Source organism: Balaenoptera musculus, chromosome 2, assembly GCF_009873245.2.
Source record: "Balaenoptera musculus isolate JJ_BM4_2016_0621 chromosome 2, mBalMus1.pri.v3, whole genome shotgun sequence".
Taxonomy (NCBI): Eukaryota; Metazoa; Chordata; class Mammalia; order Artiodactyla; family Balaenopteridae; genus Balaenoptera; species Balaenoptera musculus.
Window position 1 is genome coordinate 98,213,824 of NC_045786.1, and position 23,248 is coordinate 98,237,071.

At 44.2% G+C, this 23,248-nt stretch overlaps 1 protein-coding gene across 1 annotated transcript in view; it reads left to right on the forward strand.

The window, feature by feature from the left end:
* The first annotated feature begins 7,732 nt into the window (after positions 1-7,732).
* The window catches only part of RYR3 (ryanodine receptor 3), a 552,083-nt gene continuing 536,567 nt past the window's right edge, over positions 7,733-23,248 (forward strand). The window contains exon 1 of the mRNA XM_036843923.1: positions 7,733-7,795. Within this exon, the coding sequence (XP_036699818.1) occupies positions 7,745-7,795 (51 nt within the window). The 5' untranslated portion in view covers positions 7,733-7,744. The remainder of the gene's footprint in view (positions 7,796-23,248) is intronic.

The window sequence follows — 23,248 nt, forward strand, 5'->3', positions numbered from 1 at the left end:
AGAGAGAAAGAGAGAGAGAGAGAGAGAGAGGAAGGAAGGAAGGAAAGAAAGAAAGAAAGAAAGAAAGAAAAATTATGTAGTGAGTGTTACATTGCAACATGAGTTGTTTATAAAGTCAAATTTATTCATTTTTAATTCTAAGATTTGTCATTTCTACTGTATGCTAAAATGTTCTTTCATAAAACAATGTTCTAGGCATTAACAGATTTTTTTAATATGTTTACATAGCAACATAAAAAGCTAGCAACCTCATGGTACTGCTGAAAATTTTCTCTAGATTTTTACTGGTCTATGGACCCACTGGGCTAGAATGCTTATTTCCTCTTCAATTCTAGGTTGAATGTGTCAGGTAGAGTTTAAAATCTCTGACTTTTATTTGTTGTTTTTTTTTTTTCACATCTTTATTGGAGTATAAATGCTTTACAATGTTGTGTTAGTTTCTACTGTACAACAAAGTGAATCAGCTATATGTATACATATATCCCCATATCCCCTCCCTCTTGAGCCTCCCTCCCACCCTCCCTATCCCACCCCTCTAGGTGGTCACAAAGCACCGAGCTGATCTCCCTGTGCTATGCAGCAGCTTCCCACTAGCTATCTATTTTACATTTGGTAGTGTGTATATGTCCATGCCACTCTCTCACTTCATCCCAGCTTCCCCTTTCCCCCTGCAACCGTGCCCTCAAGTCCATTCTCTACGCCTGCATCTTTATTCCTGCCCTGCCACTAGGTTCATCAGTACCACTTTCTTAAATTCCATATATATGTGTCAGTATACAGTATTTGTTTTATCTTTCTGACTAACTTCACTCTGTATTACAGTCTCTAGGTCCATCCACCTCACTACAGATAACTCAATTTGGTTCCTTTTTATGGCTGAGTAATATTCCATTTTATATATGTGCCATATCTTCTTTATCCATTCATCTGTTGATGGACATTAAGCTGCTTCCATGTCCTGGCTATTGTAAATAGAGCTGCAATGAACATTGTGGTACATGACTCTTTTTGAACTATGGTTTTCTCAAGGTATATGCCCAGTAGTGGGATTGCTGGGTCGTATGGTAATTCTATTTTTAGTTTTTTAAGGAACCTCCATACTGTTCTCCATAGTGGCTGTATCACTTTACATTCCCACCAACAGTTCAGGAGGGTTCTCTTTTCTCCACACCGTCTCCAGCATTTATTGTTTGTAGATTTTCTGATGATGGCCATTCTGACAGGTGTGAGGTGATACCTCATTGTGGGTTTGATTTGCCCTTCTCTAATGATTAGTGATGTTGAGTATCTTTTCATGCATTTGTTGGCCATCTGTATGTCTTCTTTGGAGAAATGTCTATTTAGGTCTTCTGCCCATTTTTGGATTGGGTTGTTTGTTTTTGTGATATTAAGCTGCATGAGCTGCTTGTATATTTTGGAGGTTAATCCTTTGTCAGTTGCTTCATTTGCAAATATTTTCTCCCATTCTGAGGGTTGTCTGACTTTTATTTGGATCTCAGATGAGAGCAACAGGAGGCACCCAGCAGCACTGCCAGTGTCCGAACTCTTATCAGAGTCTGGGAGCTATCTGCCATACTTGTCAGCAGCGGTGACATATTGAGAAGAAATTTCAAAAGCAGAGCTCTCATCCCAGGACGCTGGAGCTCTGAATGCCAATGAAAAATTGTGCATCCTTGCAGAGTAGAGAGAAAGAAGATTTATTTTGATAAATTCCTTAATCACTGTAAAGGAAATTTCACCAGCTCAAAGATACTGGAAATGAGATCCGCTCAGCACAGGCTGGAGAGACAAATTAACCCAGAATCTGACTACGGAAACATTACCTTAGAACCAGAATAAAAGTTACGTACGTCCATTTTTACCTCCTGAAATGTGGGTCTTACCCTGGCACCTGAAATAAATGACACAAAACTCCATTCATCTCCTTCCCACTGTGTACCTGCCTATTTCTGCAGGAACTCTTAAAACTGTAGCAGGTCAGAGCAAATTGTCGCTGGCAGCAGCTTCAATATATCTGTGCCACTGAACTGCAGGCAGGAAGAATTAAGATGCAGAAATTAGGAATCAAGGGCGTTGAGTTTAGTGTAACTGAGACTTATCTAAGTGTAGTTTCATAGATTTCAATCTCAAAAAGCCCTATGATTCCACCTACCGAGGAAGCCATGAATTTCAATACACCATAGCAACAGAATACATTTCTCATTAAAGATGCGGACATAATACAGTTCAGAACAAAACTCCATAGGAAACAAACAACGAAAAGCAGTGTTGGTGTTCCCCATGAACTCGCAATGAGTGAGATCTGCCCAGAATGTTTTGCTTATCGGGGCAGGAAATTGTTTCCTGCAATCAGAGACATTGTGTCTTTTTTGGTGAGTGGAGGCCTTCTGAAAGTCAAATGAGAAGGGAACTTTAAGAGGGGCAGGCATACAAACAGACCTGAAGGGCAGGCATTGGAAACCAATACAAAGGAAAAGGAAGGGGATGGATCTGCAAGAGAGATCTCACGATTTTCTTTTCTTTTTCTTTTTTTTTTCAGACGTGCGAATTTTTGTTCCCCGACCAGGGATCAAACTGTCACTTCTTGCCGTGGAAGCATGAAGCCTTAAGCACTGCACCACCAGGGAAGATCCTCATGATTTTCTAGTGAGCACTTTTACAAGACACTTTGATAAACATTTGCTAATCACCAAGTCATTTAATCCTTAAAGTAACCTTGAGAAGCAGGTCTTTTCATTCCCATTTTCCAGAAGATGAAATAGGTTCTGAGAGTTTATATCACTTGCTCACAGTCATACAATCCTTAAATTGTAGAGTCTTACCCAGGGCTCAAACCCTCATCTGCCTAATGTAAACTTTGTGCTATACACTCAGGAGAGTGTAAATTTGAGGTTAAACAGTGGTTGACCTGGAGGCAAATGCAAATGAGCAATGATACTATTGTGGTTTAATCTATTGCTTTAACAAATGGTTCCGGCTGGAGATGCCCTGAGGATGAATCAGCTCAAAGGATGGCATAGGGTGCGAGGATCCGCCTCCCAGGCTTCTGCAGGTGTGCCCAGCTTGCCTCCAACTCTGCTGAGATTCAGTCAAAACGCCCCCTGGAACAGAGCCCCCTCTTAATTTTAGGAGACTTTCACCAGAGTGGCATATTAGGTCTGATCTTATCATGTAGTCTTCCAATCTTAAGGTGTCAGAAAAAGAATAAAATAAAGACATTTTCCATGTGTTAACTGCAGGAGGTCTTCTTAACCGCGAATCCTTGCCTGTGTTAAGCAGTTGTGACGTCTGTGACTTTTATGAGAGAGATACAACAGATATCATCAGAAAAAGACAAATATTTTCCTGCATCTGTCCCCTTGATAATGAAGAACGGAATTCAAGTCAAGGCTTTTTGGTATGGCTTCCAATTCTTTGACCAAAGGAATTCATCAACTTAGTAGCTTATGGCAAATATCTTGGAAACAAATGATAATCATTACTTAACATTAAAAAAAAAAAAGACTAATGTAAGTGTGTACACCATTATTCCTATCAGTGCAGAATCAAAAGCAGGTGTCTTTTTCAGGAATATTTCTGTTCATGGGCTTAATTGGTAACAATACCTTCTTGCCCTCCCACCAGTAAAAGACCTTCACAATTTAAATACTTGAAAAAAAGCACAGAAAGGTGGGGTTTTTTTTTTTCTCTTTGCTAATGGAAAAATAAATAAATCTTCAGTCAATATATAGATAGTACTCATGTGTATGGTGTTGGATCCAAAAAGATGGCAGCTAGCAGAGGTCAGCCCCCTCCTCACCTCTACAGTTATTCCATCATTACCTTTTATACTTTCCCCAGGTGGAACGTGAGTCAATGCAGGCCAAAGTCATGAGCATAATTAACTGCAGAAATGTATTTTCAGCACATGGATGACTCCTGTGGCTGGGAGGTGAGGCTGAAATGGATATTGAAGACAGATTCAATGTTGTGTAGAGTTTAATATATCTCCAATAATATGGGTGAAGGCTATCTTTACCAAGTGTGGCCTCCTAGTTTCTGTGTCTCCAAGAATGGTAGGTCTTAGTTAGTCACCAGGCTTGGGCCTGCCTTCCCTATGGTTAAACCAGCAAAGGTTTCTGAGGCTCCTGGCCAGAGTAAAGGGGCCAGGGTCTTTGACCAGCAAATAGAGCGAGACTAACTGGCCCTCCTGGAATTGAATCCACAAGGCTGGCCTCATTAACACCACTTGAGCAATTGACCACCATGAGTAATAAAGCATAGCAAACGAGATACTGAATTATATGACTGTAGCCATTTTTCATTATTTTAAAGCTGTATCAGTCTTTCTGGTAAAACACATATAAGAGGCCCTGTTATGTGAGAAAATCCTCAGAACCAATACTTCATGTGAGAATTTGCCAGAGGGAAAAATAAAATACATGAATTTTATTTCAGTAATCAGGCTTCAGATTTTGTCAGGCCTTTAAAAAGTACATATGTAAAAGGTACAGAAGTGCTGAAAGGATAAAAATTAGAAATTTCTTGTTTGGCCCTGAAGGCCTAGGGGCTTTTACTACGTGCTTTCCAGCTGCTGGTGATATTGGCTGCACGGTGCCCCACATTCAAATGCTGCTGGTTTCCAGGGCTGGCTCTGAACAACTCAAGTATCCCAATGGTATTTTATTGCTCTGTGGGCACCTCACTGGACTTTTAATAAATGGCAGAGAGCTTTCAGGGGTTTAGAAACCTGGGAGGCTTGGCTTTTTCTAATGAGACTATAGTAGCTGCTATGTCCTCTAAGACCTAAAGTCCAAGTCCTCTAGCTCTCTACGAAAAGAAACTGGTTTTGGGAGATACCCAGTTTAAAATACAGGGTGTGGAGGAGCAAACCTGATATGTGGGGATGTAGGGTGGTGGGGAGGGGTTGTATCAAACTGATGGTTTCTATTTTTCTGTCCTAGAAGCAAGGCGGCACAGTATAAAAAGTACCGAAAAGTATTAGGCTTAGAGTCAGACAATCCAAGTCTGAATGACAGCTCTGCCACTTACCAGATGTATAAATTGACAAGTAACTTAATCTTAGTTTATTCTCTCCCAGATTTCATGGAAGGACTAACAAAGCCCAATATCTGAAATCTATCTATTTATCTACCTATCTACCTATCTATCACCTATCTACTATCCACCTATCTTACCCATACTAGTTTCCTTTCTTTCCACTCTGTCTTTCAACTAACCCTGCGGACAAGGGCTTCAGCTGTCCTATTCAGTGTTATATCTGCAGACCTGGATGAATTAAATCCTAAAGTGGTGAGATAATTTGATCACCTGACTACAGCATAATTATTGGTAAATTTTGGGGAAATCTTAGAGAATGGAAGAGGATTTCACACGGAGGTAAATGTTCTACTTTCCCCAAAATATAGGCTGAAACTATAGGCTGAGCCCCGGAATAAATCCTAGACTGGGTAATTAAACAGATCACTTTTGTGCACACTAAAGCAATGTAAGGACCACCCAGAATCCAAGCGGATGCACTCAGTGTCAGAGCAAGGAGTGTCGTTCCCACTTCCTTTTGTGGTGGGGTTATTTGACCGATAAAGAAGGTAGTGCCTGTCCTACCCCACGTATCTTGATTTCAGTGAAGTGTGTGAAAAAGGCATTTGTAGTCTCATGGACAAGAAAAAATTTGGGCTGCAAAATAATATATTTAGGTAGGTTCTTTACCTATCAAATAATCATAGACAAAAGTATGAAACTTGACCCAAGAAGGTGTCCAGTGGTATGGCAAAGTTATGCCACACCATAGTTTAATGATAATTAGCACTTTGGATGGCATAACCTAGATTCAAAAATGTCTTAAAGGACCATATGTAGACAGAAATAAATAAAATGAATTAGAAGAGAAAGAAATATTTTTTAAAGCTGGTACTTAAGTACTTAGACATGACCAAAGTGGGGAAGTCTTGACTTTAGTGTCTCATGTGGAAAAGAGAAAAAAAACTACAGAAGTTCTAGTTAAATGCAGACATAAGGTGTCATTGGTGCTGCTCCAAAGCCCATCCAATATTAGGCTGCATGTACAGACTGTTCAAAACAAGGGAGGAGAGCACTACGAATTAGGAGGAAGAAGACAAACTGGAATGCTTATAACTAGGCCATCAGAGATGATGTAGGCTCTGAAAACTGTGCTACAGGGGATGGCCAGGGGAGGAGGAATGTTTAGCCAGGAGATGGGAAAAGTGGATGGTGGGTCACAGAGGTGAGCATGACAGGTGCCCTCCCAGTATGTGAAGGGCCACGATGTGCAGATGGTTTGCTTTACTCTAGGCAGGCTTCAGAAGAGGCACTAGGGCCAAGGTGCAGCCTCTGGAAGGAAGCAGTTTGGGTAAAATATAAGAAAAAAACACACTATTTTTCTTAGCATCTCTGATGTCCAGTAGAAAATGTGAGACTGGAGTCCAGGAAAGAGGTCTGAAGGTAGAGCCAAGAGAAAGGCCATCAACACAGAAGCTGCAAAATTGGTTGGGGTTTTCAGTGTCCTCTGCCACCAGTAGCCCAGAATTGTCACACATACATCTTCTGGGTCCCTCTTCATCCTAGGTGCACTGCTCTCTTCGTAGCACCCCTTCTCTTGAAAGCTTCTCTCACCCTGGAACTTCTTGGCCAGCAGACAGAAGGAGGCATCCTGTACCCTCAGCTTTAGAAAGGACCAGTCTGACAGCCTCCCACCTCCGGAAAGTGACCTAAGGCTGGGTGAGATGTCAGCAGTCCAAGGACCTGGAAGCGGTCCCACTGTATATACTCTCCTCTATCTTTTTTAGAGTTCCCAGAGCTGGCACCCTAAAATGCAGAGTAAGTTTAGGAGATGAGGGGTAGTCAGAGAGAAGGGGTTTTCATGCCACCTGACCTCTGAACTGTGGATGGAATCCCTGGAAGCTCTCTGAGGTGCCGCGAGATGTTACTCTGTCCAGCAACAATGGATAATCAAGAGGTTCGGTAAAACTGATTGGATTTTGAAGAGGTGATGGGGCTCTCTTAAGGTGCGGAGAGGGCTATTCAGGGAGTTGCAAACTTTGTTATGAATGGACAGACACCCTCACGGCACCGTTTTCTCCCTGCTGCTCAGAAGAGCACAGGCACACGCCTCTCAGCCTTCCGCGGCTGGGGCTCCGCAGGCCCTCGCGTCGCAGCAAAGCATTCGTGTCGCCCCCGGCCCCATCGCGCCACACACACACGAGGGGAAAGTGGGCAAAGCGAGGGGGTTGGCGCCCAATCTGGGCACGCTGGAGCCAAGCACCTGGCCTTTGTTTGCGAATCAGAGCGGGGTAGGGGCACCCTCCCGTCGCCGCGGGGCGCGCGTCTCCGCCGAGCTGGCGGCGCGGCGCGGCGCGGCGCGGCGCGGTGCGGGGGCGGCCCCACGGCCCCCGCCCGGGTGCCTGCGCCGCCCCCCGCCCGCTCCGTGCGCCCGGCGCTGCGCTCTACGCGGGCCCCGCGGCCGCCGCACACTTGGCTGGGGCGATAGGCGAGAGGGTAGGCGGGCTGCTGGCGTTGGCGCTCTGCAGTGCAGTGTTAGCCCAGCTCCCTATATGGTCGGGGATTAGCTCGGCGCTGCTGAGGCTGAGCCAGGAGCCTGAGGAGGAGGAGGAGGAGGAAGAGGAGGGGGAGGAGAAAGAGCGCAGCAGCCGCGGGCGCACGCCGAGCGGCTGCCGGGCGAAGCAGAGGCGCCGGAGGCTGGGGCACCGCCGACGCCTCGGGAACCATGGCCGAAGGGGGAGAAGGAGGCGAGGACGAGATCCAGTTCCTGCGGACTGTGAGTCTCCGCGGCGGGGGCGAGTCGGCGGGAAGGTGGGGAGGAGAGCGGAGCCGGGCGAGGAGGGGCTGCGCTGCGCCGCGGTGCCCGATGCGCGGTGCCCGATGCCAGGAGCCCGGCGCGTTCTCCGCACCCGCGGGGCCGCGAGGGGGCTGCGCGGGAAGGGGCACCTTCTCCCGCCTGTCCCTTCTTCCCCTGACGCCGCCCCCACCCCAGACCTCCACCTCCACCTGTACCGCTCTCCGGGCAACTTGCTACTTGATCCGAAACCTTTGATGCCCAAACTTCCAGCCAGGGTTTGCTCGCTGTTGTTCTGACCCAGAGGGTCAGAAGTGGAGGCTCTCGCCCCAGAGTCGACCCCGCTCTTTCACCCCAACACTCCACCCCAGCCCCCTGTCGCCTTCTCCACGCACTGGGGAACCGCCAGAAGGAACCAGCGGGGCAGGGGCGAGCGTGGGGCACCGAGAAGCGGGCGCAGGCGCTGGGTCCCAGTCCTGGGTTCGCTCGGAAGGGAAATCGCCCGGCACTGCCCCTCGCACGTTCAGCCCCAAGCCGGCAGCTGCTGCTGGAGCGTTGCTTGACTGCGCCGAGTGTAAGAGCCGTGGCTTCTGCTACTCGCTCCTCCGAGCCCCGCAGGACAGGGAAACCCCGGGCTCTGGCTCCGCGTCACTCAGGTCCCCTCCCTGGCACCGGAGGGCGCTGCTCCGCTCCAGATTTTAGGGGAAGTGGTGGGGTTGGGGGCTGGGGTGCCGTCTGTCGTAACCACATCCACCTTGCCCCTTAGGGGTTGATGTGAAGGTTTTCGGGGTGGACGACTACCAGTAGGGGTGGGGGCATTGGGGTGCGTCCCAGCTCTGATTTTCGCCACATGACCTTGAGCGAGTCGCATAATCCGCCCTTCCAAGCCTCAGTTTCCTCGTGGGTAAAATGAAAAAAATACAACCAGCATTTCAGGGTGATAAGGATTAAATGAGATAGTGAATATCATACTGTTTTGTAAACTGTAAATTGCTCTATAAGTGTTAGATCATTTTATATGTGCTGCCTAGCTGTCAGGGATTGGAATCCTTCCCCTCCTTCTCTCCTTCTCTTCAAGCGCCACCTTCAAACCTGGTCTCTGAAGATCACAGCTTAACTCTTGTCCATCTTTTGCACCATTCCCTCTCCTTCATGGAGTGCTTCCTTACAATTCCGTTTAGTTTCTCTTCCAAACATGGTTTCTCTTTTGGGGGTGGGACTTGGGTCTCGTTTGGGACCCAGTACCCTTCTGGTACTACCTTCTGATACTGCAGAATTATCCATTTCTTCATCCTGGCTCTGATCTGCAGACCCAGACCCCATCCTCATCTCTCTTGTCTATGAGAGACGACCACACAAGACAACCACACATACTACTCCTTACAGCCCTTTTGCTGTAAATCTGTCTGTTCCCACCAAAGCCCTGTGAGATCCTTAGGCTTTCCTTCCAACACGTGTTCTTGGTATTGGGTGGATGGAAGCTCAGGTGCTTCCTGCCTTGTGCCTTCCTCAGTCAGTCATTTCTTCTGCTTATTATTAATGATCTTCTAGGCATTGTTGATTGAAGAAGTTCCATTCTGACAGACAGGCTCAGTGTTGTATAGATGACCCAGAGGGTCAAGGCGAAGTCCTGGTGGTTTTCTTGAGATCCGATCCTATGTGTTTCTCTTGGCTTCTGTGGCCATCTTTCCTGACTTTTTCTCTCCATCAGGCAGTGTCACTGTTTTTTTGGTACACCTGTAACCAAGGCTTACCGTAGAGCAGTGCTTCTTAAACTGTTTGTGTCATGGACATCCTGCGCCTAGATCAGAGCAGGTGGGCTCCTTTTAAAGCCCATTCATGGCCCCCTGTGTGGTTCAAGGATCCAGGTTAAGAACCTCTGTTGCAGAGGTACTGCATGTCAGTTATGGCTTCTACTGAGACCTGCAAGTGACCATGGGGGCTAGTGACTCCAAATGTGGCATTGATCCTTTTCCTTCTAGTAATCACCTTAAGCATTTTTAGGTGTGTTCCTCAGTAACCCTATGAAGCAGCTGAACTTCTTCATCTTTGGCTTATTGGGGAGAGAATAGGTGATGAAACTGAGGCACAGGAAATCAAATGATTTGGCCATGGTTGCCTAGCAAGTTACTGATCACTGTCATTCCATAATGTTAAATTAAATTCCCACTAGAGCCTGACATTGAGCATTACTCCAGAGGTTATAGTCTTAAGAATATACTGAGGTGAGAACTGCCGCTTTCTGAACCCTGACACTCTCCCTCTGTATCCATGAATTAGACAAAATTATTTCTCCAAACCTAATTGATGGAAGTTTTTGATCTGCACAAGATTTTGGTTTTTTCTTGCTGCTTTTAGAAGTGTCAGGAATCATGGGGCTGTGCTATCAGTGGAAAATTTTCACTTCTGACCAAGACTAGGTTTGAGAACGTAATATTTCAGTTTAAACTCCCCACCTACCTTTACCTTAGAGTTTCTTTCTTTTCCCAAAACAGTATCTTTGAAAGCATTTTGGCCATATGTTAGTCATGTAATGCCTCTTAGCCTTAACATTGTCCTGGACCAGAAGGTGGTTGATTTTTGACGATGAAATAGAATTCTGTCTTTGCAACTGTGAACTTTAGAGGGCTGCTACTCCAAGAGCAGAGGCTTTTTAACCTACTTAAAAAAAAATAGACCATAGACTAGTACTGTGTCAAGGACCCTTGCCAAATTGTTGATGGTTGCCGTGTCCTGTTTATCATGATAGTGACAAAAATGAAAGCAGCTGGAACTATCGATGACCTGAAATGGGCCAGAATTACTGCAGTAATCCCTGTAGGCGTGTGTACTGGGGCTTCAGGCACTAGCTGGGTGGTAGTGTTCATCTTGGTTGCCTCCTCTGATACATTTGAAGCCCACCCTCTCCTAAGTCGGGGGCAGGTCCTGCACAAGGGGTTTGGAAATGTAAGTACATCATGTTAACTAAAAGCTCCTATACCCCAAACTTGAAAATGGCTGTGTAAAACTACCGATTCTCTCCTGGCCTTCCGAAATCATCTAAGTGATTCGTCATGGCAGTCATCTAAGTCAATGAGAGCGAGTCAGCCAGACGGATAGACCTAAGAATTTTCTTGAAGGCTACAATTTTCTCTCCCACTGCTGCCGGCAGTGGCATCATTCTCCCTTCCGATTGCTCTTGCTGACGTAGCCAGTGTCACTGACGTGGCTCCGAAGCTGCTCAGAAGCAGATAAACCTGCCAGCCGCCGATCTGAAAGCAAGAAGTTACGGTGAGAAGAGTGACAATTACCCTATCTCCAGACGGTTGGTGGAGTGCCTGGCACTGCATCGTGCTTTGAGAGTGCCAGGAAGAAGATGGTTTCTCCCCCCGATTTTTTTCCCCTTGGACTACAGCATCCGTGAAAAAAAGAGAGAAAGGAAAACCTCCAAGCCTCAGCTTGTTGTTTTAAAATGCCACAGCCTTCTCTTTGCCAACGCCCTCTCCACCACAGAGTTAACTGAGACAGAACTCAAAATGAGATGGCATGCGTTTCTATTAGTTTCCATTAAAGATAGGTCATAGATGCCTCATTTAACCCTCCTCGTAGAAAGTTGTCCTCCTTCACCTAAATTTGCAGCTCTCAAGCGATGGGAGAAGGCACTTGGGCTGGGAACTGAGACCGCTCCTGTGGTCTTGGCTTCCTCCCTACAGGGTGACTAGGACAAATCCCTGAATTTGAGCTGCGTGAGCTCACGTCGGTCCAGAGCACGTGGTCGTGCCAGGTGGGGATGACAGTGAACTTTCCTTCGGTGGTTTATAGATTCCTGCTTGCTTCTCCCCTCAGCTGAGTCCATTTACATAACAGCGGCTTGTTGCCAGTGTCGTGCTTTTGGTAGCTCTTCCTCAGGGAGGCAGGGTGAGGAGGTGGACAGCAGTGACTTCTTCCTTCAAGCACGTCGGCTCTCGGGGCGACAGTGCTTGGTGATGGAGGGAGTGCCAGAATGCAGACTCAGGACAAGGTGTGTGTGGTTGGGCTGTGCTGCCAAATTAGGTCTGATGGTTAAAATGGCAAAAACGCAGAATATTCCCACGCTCTGGGTCTCCCAGTATGACTTCGCACTTTCTCAGTCTCTTTTCCTTTGGCTTTGGAAAGCTGATCTTACTAAGGAGCTGTAGCAGGATAGCTGGACACCTGATATCCCCTCCTTTCCAGGGAAATGCCCTGGGTGGATGTAGAAGGAAGCCAGTTCCTTCTCACAGAAATTAACTTGTGTCAGAAGGTCACATCAGCACCAGGGGGTGGAGCTTCTCCCCGGAGGCACTAATTGCCGTGACAAGGGTTGTCCTGGGGGATTGGGAGCTGCCGAGCTCCAGGGAATGAGGTGATGGTGACTGTGAACCTGGAAATGTTTGGAATGTGTTGTAGCCCAGCGTAAGAGGAGTGGGGCCAAGAACAGGTCTGCAGTTGAATAAGGTGTGTCTGACGTCTGAATATTTTTTCCGATGCGAATATGATCGTCAAGCAGGATGAGGACACTTCAGTGAAACACATGTTTTTCACAATTCTTTATTTCTTTTCCAATACTGAATTAGAGGAAAACAAATATATTTCCTGGGTTCCTTAGGGTTGATCTGAGGGGAAAAAATGTTGAAAAAGAAAGGGTGGGAGGAATTTATCTGGAGAGCAGAATACCCTGGTAATTATTTTTGAAGGATTTGTATTTAAATAGATCTTATTATGAATATCTGTGTTCACTTGCCTCTGTTGCTTTTTTTGTGATCACCTGTTTTCACTACTTCCTGGGAAGGATTTTTTTATTTCATCATTTGACTCTTCCTTTACCTTACAACTTAAAGTGGGTTTAGTTTAGAAGCCACTGGCTTCATCATTTTCTAATTGACTTGCATCCTCCTGCCTGATTCTTCCCAATCTCTTGTGTAGGCCCAGGAATGTCTTCAGAAACCAACACTCCAGCTCATTTCCCACAACCCCACATCTATATAAACCCTTCTTTATTAGCTCTCTTTAAGCTGCCCTTAATACAAGATTTATCCAATAGCAGTGGAATGATAGAATAAAAAAATTGAACTCGGAGGCAGGAATTCTTATTTCTAGCCCTAGCTCACTGTGACCTTGAATGAGTCCCTTAAGAAAATGGAGACCTTCCACACTGTATCGAGGTAGAACTTGCTTTAGTAGCTTCACAGAAGTGTCACGAGAGGCAACGGTCATTCCAACAGTACCTCAAAGGGGAGAAGAGGGTGTGTTTCGTCGGGTATTATCATTGTGTTTCTCCTGCACGAGGAAATCAACCCTGCTTGTGACTGGATCTTGTCGAAAAGCGCATTTCCTCTTCCTCTAAAATGCTCTCTGTCTCAGGGCCTCGCCTTCATCCCAGAGTCGTTTGACGGTCTCCAATGTTGGTCCAGCCCCAGCATATCTGGAAAATTACTTGACTAAAGCAAACACCAGCTTCCCTCAACCTATTTGACTAAAGAACTTGATTGAGAAGACAAGTTAGTTGGTGCAAGAGCCTTCAAAAGGCCAGGTAGGTCCCCAGGATTCCAGCCACCAAACAGAACCTTCAGAGTTATTTTTCGTCTTCTCAGATAATTACCAAAGCTACGATTTCCCACTGGACCACCTTTTCTTACTGAATCCCTTATCTCTTCCCTTCAAAGCTACCCCTCCCGTTTCCTCCCTCCCATTTCTTTTATGAGCCCCATTGTCCTTTCCCCCAGAGCACTGGGACCAGCTTTCTTATAAGCCCACCCTGCTTTTCCTCCCAGGGATTTTGCTGCTTCAGTCACGTCTGTTTGGAGAGTCAGGGCCTTTGAAAAGTTCCTTTCTGGCCACACCTGGATGAAGCAGATGTTTTTGTGGTGGGATCCCAGCCAATGCTGAGGCTGCAGGGCACCACTTCTCCCCAGGGAGCCACGTCGGGTCCTCGGGCTTTGGGCTGGCATCCTCTCAGCCATCTTCCTGTTTGGAAGCCAGTGGGGTATTTTAGGGACAAAGACATTTCCAGCCACTGCAGCTTCCTTTGCTTCAGTGAGTTTTGCCATCATAGCACCTCTTCAACTCAGAGAGAGGGAATGAAAAGTGCTGGCACCTTGGTCCTGATCCTGCTACAGGGATGGGCCTTGTGAGGTGCCAAGATTGTTTTTTTCCTCCTTATGTCATTTCTGATTCCTGATTGTTAGAAAACAAAGTTCAGATCAGCTCTGAGACTGATGATGCAGTATTCAAAAATAAAAGAGCTGTGTCTCTTTTCCTCACATGCACTTCTTCCCTTGTCTAGCTCAGGGCACATTGCTGACTCTACAGGAATGCTCTGGGCTATTGTCCTCTTAGGCCGGACATGGCCTTACCAGTAGGAGACACCGAGTCACGAGGCCCTGTTTTTCTCTTTGTTGGGTTTTTCTCTTTCTTTCACCTTCCACCTCCTTAGACAGTGAACTCCTCACTGATTACAGGTCTCCCAGCCCCCATTCAGGTTTGACTACTTGAAGAGGTCTTACTTTATTGGATCTGGTGCCCAAGAAGAAGGACAGCAAACATTATATCCTAAAATCAGATCACAGAGAGATTCAGAAATTTTCACAGGAGCCATCCCCTCCAGGGTGACAGCTGCTTGTTGCTGCTTATTTTTCAGAGTACAGAGGAGGCAGGAGAGAGCTCTAGAGACAGAACCTTACAGGCCGTCAACAGTTTTCTACTGAGTTTAGTTTACGTGTGGTTTTATGCCATAGGAACCAACCCATGTGATGAGCAAGGCAGCACAACTTTCAGGAAAGTGTAAGAATGCAAATCTGAGTTGGTGTCAATGTCAGTGTGACCCAGAAGGCTAACTTTCTTCTTGGTCTGCCTTTGGGATGAAGCATTGACTCAAGAAATTCCCTCTATCAAAATACAGAAATGCAAAATTGATAGCTCAGCAGGTGCTGTCAATGATAAGCATCATTAGCAGAGCCAGTTTCTGAAGAAATAGGAGTTGGATTGGTGACACCTGAGAGCACTTGGGAGCACTCCTGAGAGGGGCAGGCCTGGGTGAGCACTGCACTGGTTCTTGGGGGACCCTGAGTAGGCAGAAGAAGCACCAGGGCACGGAAGTCTGGGTTCTGGGGGTGGTGGCACAGAGACTCCATCTTTATCTACTTATGACCTTTGATCACAGGAGAGGAATCCTTGAGCTACATGGGAGAAGTGGCCAACCTCATTTCAGGCATTGGGAAGATCGCTGTTCGCAGCCAGGACTGGTGCTAATAAATACTTTGTTTTAGATAATTCAGAATCAGAGACAACAGTTCGAAAAAGAAAGCGTCAGATTGCTATAAGATGAAGTGACGCTACTTCAAACAGAGTACTAAGGCAGCACCTTCCTGAAGAAGAGTGTTCAAGTGACAAAACTCCATTGTCCGTTATCATATTTGGCGATACGTTGCTCATCGTCATCCCAAGCAAATGCTCCAGAGTCCCTGAAACCAGATCAGGGACAATTAGAACAACTCCTACAGCAATAAAGGAGAATGCCAAGGAGAGCTGCCTATCCTCCAACAGAGCAAATAGAAAAGGCTCTTACTGGAAGGTACCTGCTTCTCAAACACACCAGTGACAGGGCCTGGCAGTTACTCTCTGATAATTTCACAGTTGAGTTCTCTAATGGGCCTGAGCAGAGAGAGCTAGTCAGTGGGACTACAGGAAGAAATGGAAAGTTCTCCATCAATGGCACCTAAATGTTCCACAGTGTAAGAAGTATTGATTGGCCCTGCCGTACTGTATGCTGTGGACCAGATCCAGACTGTAAATAACACTGGGGCAGTAAGTGAGATTTAGTTGGCCACAACTTCACATTGAACCAAAAGCTGAATCCAAGCTGTCTCGTCAAAATAGGGCAGGCAATCCAGGAAGAGTATGAGCCCCTCAAGAGCCCCTTCATCTCTATCATCCAGGACACATAGATGTTGCTCTCAACTATAGCAGTGTTCCACCTCCAAGTCGGCCTCTCTTCTGTCCTCTCTTCTGCCTAGAAAAGAGGAGTCCAAGAGTAAACCATAGTGATGTCTTGAGCAAATCTCATTTCTTTGCAAGAGGGATTTTAAGATGAAAAACAGAACATACCAGTCAAATGGGTAAACTCAGAGCAAAAGCATTCGCTTTATTTGGTGGCATTTCCATCACCAGATACCTGTAGGATTGTCTGCTTTCCCCTAGGTTTTAGTTCATCCATTTCTGAAGACATGGCAATAATGTATATCTCCGGGATGCCTTGAAAATAGGAGTGAAGAGATTCTGAGTCTCCTCCAGGAGAATTAGATATGTGTATATGGAAGGAGTAGCTTGGAATAAAAGAATGTTTCGTTGCCCCATTGCCTGAAAAGTTTCCTATCCACCTAAAGCGTTGGCCACAGATTATAAACTCCAGGAACACAGAGGTCTTAAATTCAGTCTACTCCAAATCCCTAGGTAACAGTAGATTGGAGGGCTCGCTCACTTTTAAACACTTTTGGGGCCAGGCAGGTAACTAAATGTGTGAATCAGGCTTTATTTGCAAAGAGAGGTGGGCCTGCTCTACACATTCAAATAAAAAAAATTCTTAAACATGGCCAGCCAAGCAAAACACATCTGCAGCAGGATCCTGAGCTGTCTGCCAGTTTACAGCCGTGGATGAACCCTCAGATTCTGAGTGAATGCGCTCCCTGGAATGCATGAATATTTTTATGAGTAGGATCGGGCTCACAGTACACATCAAGGTCCTTGGATGAAAATGTCAACATAAAAGACAATGTATCATCTGTTACAGTGTATAAGAGAGAGATTGGCAGGCAGACAGATTAGTAGGGTTAATAAATGATAGACTTGATCGTCAAAATGAATGCAGATTGTGCCAGCCTTTAAACACCCTTTAAAATTGTCATATAGATATAGATATCATGAAATATAAAGTAAGCAGGGTATCCATTCAACATTTATTGACCAGCCTGGACCTTGACAAGTGACTGGGAGTTACACAGATGAATAAGACATCTTAATGGTCCATGCCTCCAACAGCTGAAGGTCAAGAGGGAGCTCAGTCTGGTTTTGAGGTAGCAAGGATATCACTTCAGATGCATTCATAACAATTAATTTCACTTTCCCATACTTCTGTGGTACAAAAATTTTCTTATTAAAATCTACGACCTTGGGGACGTTTCTTAACTTCTGTGCCTGTTTTCTCATGGGTTAAATGAGAGTAGTAATAGTGCGTCTCTCCAAGCTTTGTTGTGAGGATTAAATGAGTTAATCCATGTAAGGTGCTTGGAAGAGTGCCCAAAATATAGTAAGTCCTCGGTAAATATGAGCTATTAATATTGTCTCAACAACCAGTGTAAAACAGCGACATTAGTCACACTAGCTACTCCAAATGTCATTGCACATCCATTTTAAAGTTAGAAAGTACAAAAGGACAATGCCCTGGGATTATTCCATGGTCTGGATTGCTGACATTCTGCTTAAGTATAATATGACCAGGCCTTGTGAATGGAAATGAGCCTCGGATGGACACGGCCCCAAGTGCACAGACTGAAAGGTCAGTTCTCAGAGTGTCTACTGATGCAAATGTTGACTGACTCTTCCTCTGGCAATTTTTGATTACCTGTATCAGTGGGTAGGCAACGTGGCTTGCAGAATCCTAAACACAAGCAACACATTGTCCTTGGTTTGGGGAGATTTTTTTTCAACCGATGTCTTAAGTATGGAAATTTGCCTTTCAGGGAATTTGCTGTATTTTTAGCAATGCAAGGTCATCCCACTGTAAAGATCTGGCTGTGCACCTTACCTGATCCCTTCTCATGTCTGTGGATGCAAAGCTTGAACCTAAAGTAAAGCTTGATTTTTGTTACGTACCTCAGTGCCCTCTCCTCTGAAGGGTCCTGCTGCAGGCAGTGGCCCAAGCTTCTGATTTTTACCTCCCTCCTACTCTACCAAACATTATTTCCATTATTTCTCCTCTGCTTTCTGTGGAATTAAATTTGGATAATGTTGGTTATTTAATCTTTATCAAGAATTTTCCCTTCTGTGGATGAGGGTAGATGTTTACCTAGTTAAAATTCTCTGGTCCTTGAGGAGTGACAGGTGTAATGGGAGTCTAGGCGTGTGGGCTGGCTGGTGGTTCCTTGTTTTTGATTAGGTTGTAGCCCCCAGTTGGCTCTTTATTTTCATTCATAAAGCTGGTCCCAACAACCGAAACAATTAGGCCAAGTAGATGGGAAGTTATATTTTAAAAAATTAAAGTGAGATTTCCCCCAGCTAATAGAGATTGGGGCAGGGGGGCTTTTGATTTCTTTAAAGAAAGGAGGAGATTTCTTTTAGTACTGAATCTGGATGTTTCACTAGCTATAAATTTCACTTTTTTAGTGTTGAATAGAAAACTAAACTCTATGGATGAGCTATTTCATTGAATCTAGCCTCAGTTTCCTTCCTAATCTATAGAATGGTGACTGTCATAATTAATTCACAGGAAGGGGTCAGGATGAAATGACCACACCCTGAGTGTCTCCAGAGCCGGGCCCTATTTTGTTACTATTGGCTGCCTCCTTCCCCCTAACATCTGATAATGTCTGCTGCTTGAGGATGTCCTCAGAAAGCATACTTTATAATATATAAAATGCTACAAAGATGTCACATATGCACATTAGAACCTGGGCAACAGTGAAGTCTGATTACATATGTCTGGAGCTCACTATTCTAATCAAATACATTTTAGATCAAAGTTATCCTGACATTTATTTTTGTACATAAATATTATTGTAGTGACTCATAATTAGGCATAATTGTGCATGATTCACATAAATGACTATAATTAGTATAAATTTTGCCTAGCCAGACCAATTTTTTAAAATTGCATGTCTTAGTTGTCTCCTATTATCAGCCTTAAAGTTGATGGTTTCTCTGGTACCCCTGCCATTTTCAGATCACCATTATCATAATTGTCATCAGTGTCAACACCATAGTCACTTGTAGTCTTTGATAAGAGAGTGTTTGAGAGCTCAAGGTAAAACAGACCTGAGTGTGAATTCTCGATTGATCACTTGCAGGCTGTAAGACCCTGACTGTTTCCTTATCTCTAAAATGGGAATATTGATAACTTTTCATGTAGCTGTTGAGATCATTAAATGTGGTAATGTTTGTAGAGCTGTAATGAGCACAGTATCTCATACTATGCATATTTTCTCCTCTGCGCTACAATATTATGATGTGATATAGTACATATTCTCATGGTAGGTCCTCCTCCCCAGTGGATGGGGATTCCCTTTGCCAGGTCCCCAGCACCCATGCTCAGCCTGTGCTTCTACGAGCCACCTGGGATCCTGAAGCAGCTGCTCTTCAATGATTCGGGAACTGTTTAGAGGGTAGACAGTGTACTTTAAAACTGTTTATTTACTACAATTTCTAACTCAGTTAATTGGAAAAAAAAAATCTAAATAGCTCTCCCACCTGCTCCCTAGAAGCCTTTGCCAAATGAAATCCTGTGGGTGTGCATGTGTTCCTGCTTGGGTTTCTGCATGTATGAAGGTTTCAGTCCCAAATCGTGTTTTTACGGACAATAGGAACCTGGGACTGACTTCCAGCTGCTTTATAGGTGATGACAAATACATTTACCAATTCTTGGGCTTTGCTCTGGTCTCTGGCTGTGCTAAGTGCATGTCACTCACGTTCACGTTCTGGTGAACCCTCCAGAATACACATAAGAAGGCACATAACTCACAGAGCCCAAAGAGGCTCTGCATCTAGTTTAAACTCCCCAAATCAAATGAAAATTAAAAGTAGGTTTACTGGGGTTTTAGAGTACAAGAGATTTAAGGTTAACCTCTGTCTCACCCATAGGTTAGGTATAATATGCTGTTGGGGAAGATATGCTCCTTTGCCCCAGACTTCTCTCTCACCAGGTGACAAGGTGCATGGAATTCCTGACATTCAAGATACTCCTTTAGATTAAGGCATTATCTCCATGGTAAATGGAGTGGTCTGGGAGTGGATTTGGATGTTGCTGTGCCTCCTCTTGGATGATCAGATTATCTAGAAATAAAACCTTGATCTGGTATTATGGCATGTGGGGTTGAAAGAAAAGGAATGGTCACCAGAGCACCGGCAGGTTCAATTCCACAGTTGGTTACACTGGATCTCCTAGGGAAATAAGGAAAGAGAGGGTATGTTAACAAAAGGAAAACAATATGGCACCTAAAGGGTAAGGATAAGGAGGAAAGAGGCCAAGCATCACTAACTTCATAATTTTCACCCCAATATTACTGTGTAGATGTTAATATCTTAGACAGAACTCAGTGTTTTCAATTAAGAGTGACTTTTACATTAACTGTCTCTTTCGTACTGTTGATTTTTCTTCACCTTTCACACTTATCACCATCTAACATACTACATATTTTATTTACTTATTCTGTTTGTGTCTCTCCTGCCACTCAAGGATCAGAATTTTGTCTTCTTTTTTTCTTTGTTATATTCTCAGTACTAAGGATGGTGCCTGGCACATAGTAGGTCTCTGAAAATAGTTGTCGAATGAATGAATACATTCTCACATGCTGGTCTTCCAGCCCACGTCCCTACCTCACTGTGTTCTCACTGCCTGAGTTCCCCTCTCTGTGCCCTTATAGTTGGTGACACTGATGTAAATGTGTTACAGTGAAGATTAAAAACCCCAAGCATATCATGGAACCTTCCAATCCAGGCTTGGGAATATGGGGACTAATGTCTCAGTTTCTGACCTCCATGACTTACATGAAGTCAGCTTGTAAAAAATGAGAAATGAGGATGGCTCTGACTTCACATATATGTTTGCCTGACTCTCAGGACTAAACACACACGCGACATTTCTAGGTCCTTATGGAAATAGAAAACGGGTATGGGACAATTCCACATGTATGGAACATATGTCTGCTGTATATATCATTGATACCAATTTGATGACTATTGATATTTTTATACTCTTTGTGTTTCTCGGTATTTGCAAACTGATGCTTATTTGAGTAACTGAAGGCTATTTTGATGTCAGTCTACCTTGGAAAAGATTTCTGTGTGCTTTAAAAATCCCTAATCTATACCAGATAGAAACCAGTAACCACTCTGTGTAGCCCCTTTATTTCCATGTTGAGCGCTAGCAACAGCATGTACACCATCCTCGACTGGCACATGAACATGCAGATTTGGAGTAAAACTCGGCCACCATTCATATTTACAGATGAAAGGAAGCCATTTTATTAATAGTTCAAATTATTGATAATTCAAGATTGATTTTTATTTGGCTTTGAAATGGACTTTAATACTTTCATGTTGTTCAGCTTGTTTCTACTTATATACCATCTCTGTTTCCTCCAAGCTCTCGCCCTCCTTTAGAACTTAGAGGTTCTTCTGGACCTTCTTCTGAGATTTCCTCCTGTAGGGTCCTGAATAAGACTATGGTGAGGCTTCTCCTTCTTATGTGAGTCTACTGAGGTGGTTTTTTCCCTCCCAGTGTCTACTGAGCTAAATCAGAGCTAATAGCTTTCTAAAAGAATCCTAAGACATTTATAGCTAGGTAATGACCCTTGGCAATCATTTGTTAACTTTTGTGTTAGGAAACTGAGATACTATATGTTATCCGTTTATCCATCCATCCATCCAAACAAATATTTGTTGAGTACATACTATGTGCAAGACATGTGCTAGGAACTGAAGAAGATTTAAAGGGGAGCAAAATACATAATCCTATTCTCAAGCATCTTAAAGTTTAGTGGGAGAGCTTAGACATCTAAAGAACTAACAGTAGATTAGGACAAAGATAGAAGTTACACAGCCTAGAAGGAATACTTAATTTTGACCAGGGAGTCAGGGAAAATTTGAAAAGAGAGGGAGTATTTGAACTGGGTGGGTTCTATAAGGTGTTGGTAGATGGAAAATGGGGTTAAAAGCACATTTCAGACAGAAGGGTCACCATCAAGTAAAACCCAGAGGTGCGAAAATATGTGACACATTCAGGGAACTGTGAAGGCTAGAGTATAGGGGGTACATGGAAGACTATTGGGAGATAAGACTGGAAAACTATTCTGTAAGCAAATCAAGGTGAACTGGACTTAATTCTTTAGGTAATGGAGAACTAGCTAACATGAATATAATTGATCCTAAAGATTTCAAAATATATGCTCATGTTAATTCACTACTGTATGGCTTTGGTAAAGTAGAATATATAGATATAGATTCTGTAAGGGTACTCTTTTATACTGGTTTCTTCAGTTCACGACTGTATATCTGATACTTTGAGAATCCAGTTGGCCCTTTAAGGACAGATATTGATCACTTGAACAACGGCATCTGTATAGACGCGACCTAGAGGTCTGAGGCTATTACCAGAGAGAACCTCCACTGACAGGGACCTGGCCTTGCCCCTGGAATGGAAATGAAAGAAGAGTCTCATGCTGCACCTAAACTTTTCTTCATGGCGTGAGAACTACTGTATAGCTATAGAAGATGATTCACCTTGGCTTGGGCAAGGGGTTTAAAGTAACAGAAAAAGAAGTAGGCACTTCAAGAACATCTAGAAAATAGAAACTGATTAGCACTGAACGGTAGCTCTATTACAGGCCTTCTTGAGGGAGGACTCTGGGTGTTAAAAGTTCAGTATCAGCAGTGTCCCTCATACCTCAAACTGTTAAACTTCGGCTCCTGTACTCCTGCCAGAGGCCATTTCTAGGCCATGGGGCACCTGAGCCCTAAAGTCACAGCAGTAGTGGAATGCAACCCTTTCTTGAATAGATTTTATAGGCTTTACTACCCTGGCTCTTTTTGCTTTTGGTGACCTACCATATGGTTACATATAATAGTGAGAAAAAAATAGGAGATCAAAATTCAAATCAACACATTCAGATGGTTTGTTTAAAATTTTTCTAAAAGTTTAGTGAGGCATATGACTGGAAAGTACTTGCTAATTGTTGTCTGAACTGAATAATCTGGTACTTGATCATATTGTGCAAACTTGATTTCATGGGACCTAAATTTCCTTTTCTCCACAAGATTGACTATCTCCCTGGGGGCAAGGTCTTCTTTTACTAGTTAGTTTGATTTCTTACAGCTCTTTCAGTGCCAATATGTGTGTGTACAGTGGCTCAGTGATTTCTTGAATGATTTTTTTATTCAGTGTTTCTGCAAGACCTCATTGCTTAGAGCAAATGGCATGTTTTTATCTAGTTATTTATAAAAAGGGACTCCACCTTCAGAAATTACAGGTTCCATTCTGAATTAGACAATGTGAACTTCTAATAGGACTGACTCTTTTCCCATAAAGTTTAAAAGTGTGTGTGTGTGTTTGTATGTGTGTGGTTTGACTGTGATTAAGGCATTTTTGTTGTTGTTTCTGATGTATCCCCAGTGGCAAACAGAGCACAGCCTATAGTATGTGCTGAGTAAACACTTATAGAACAACCTAAT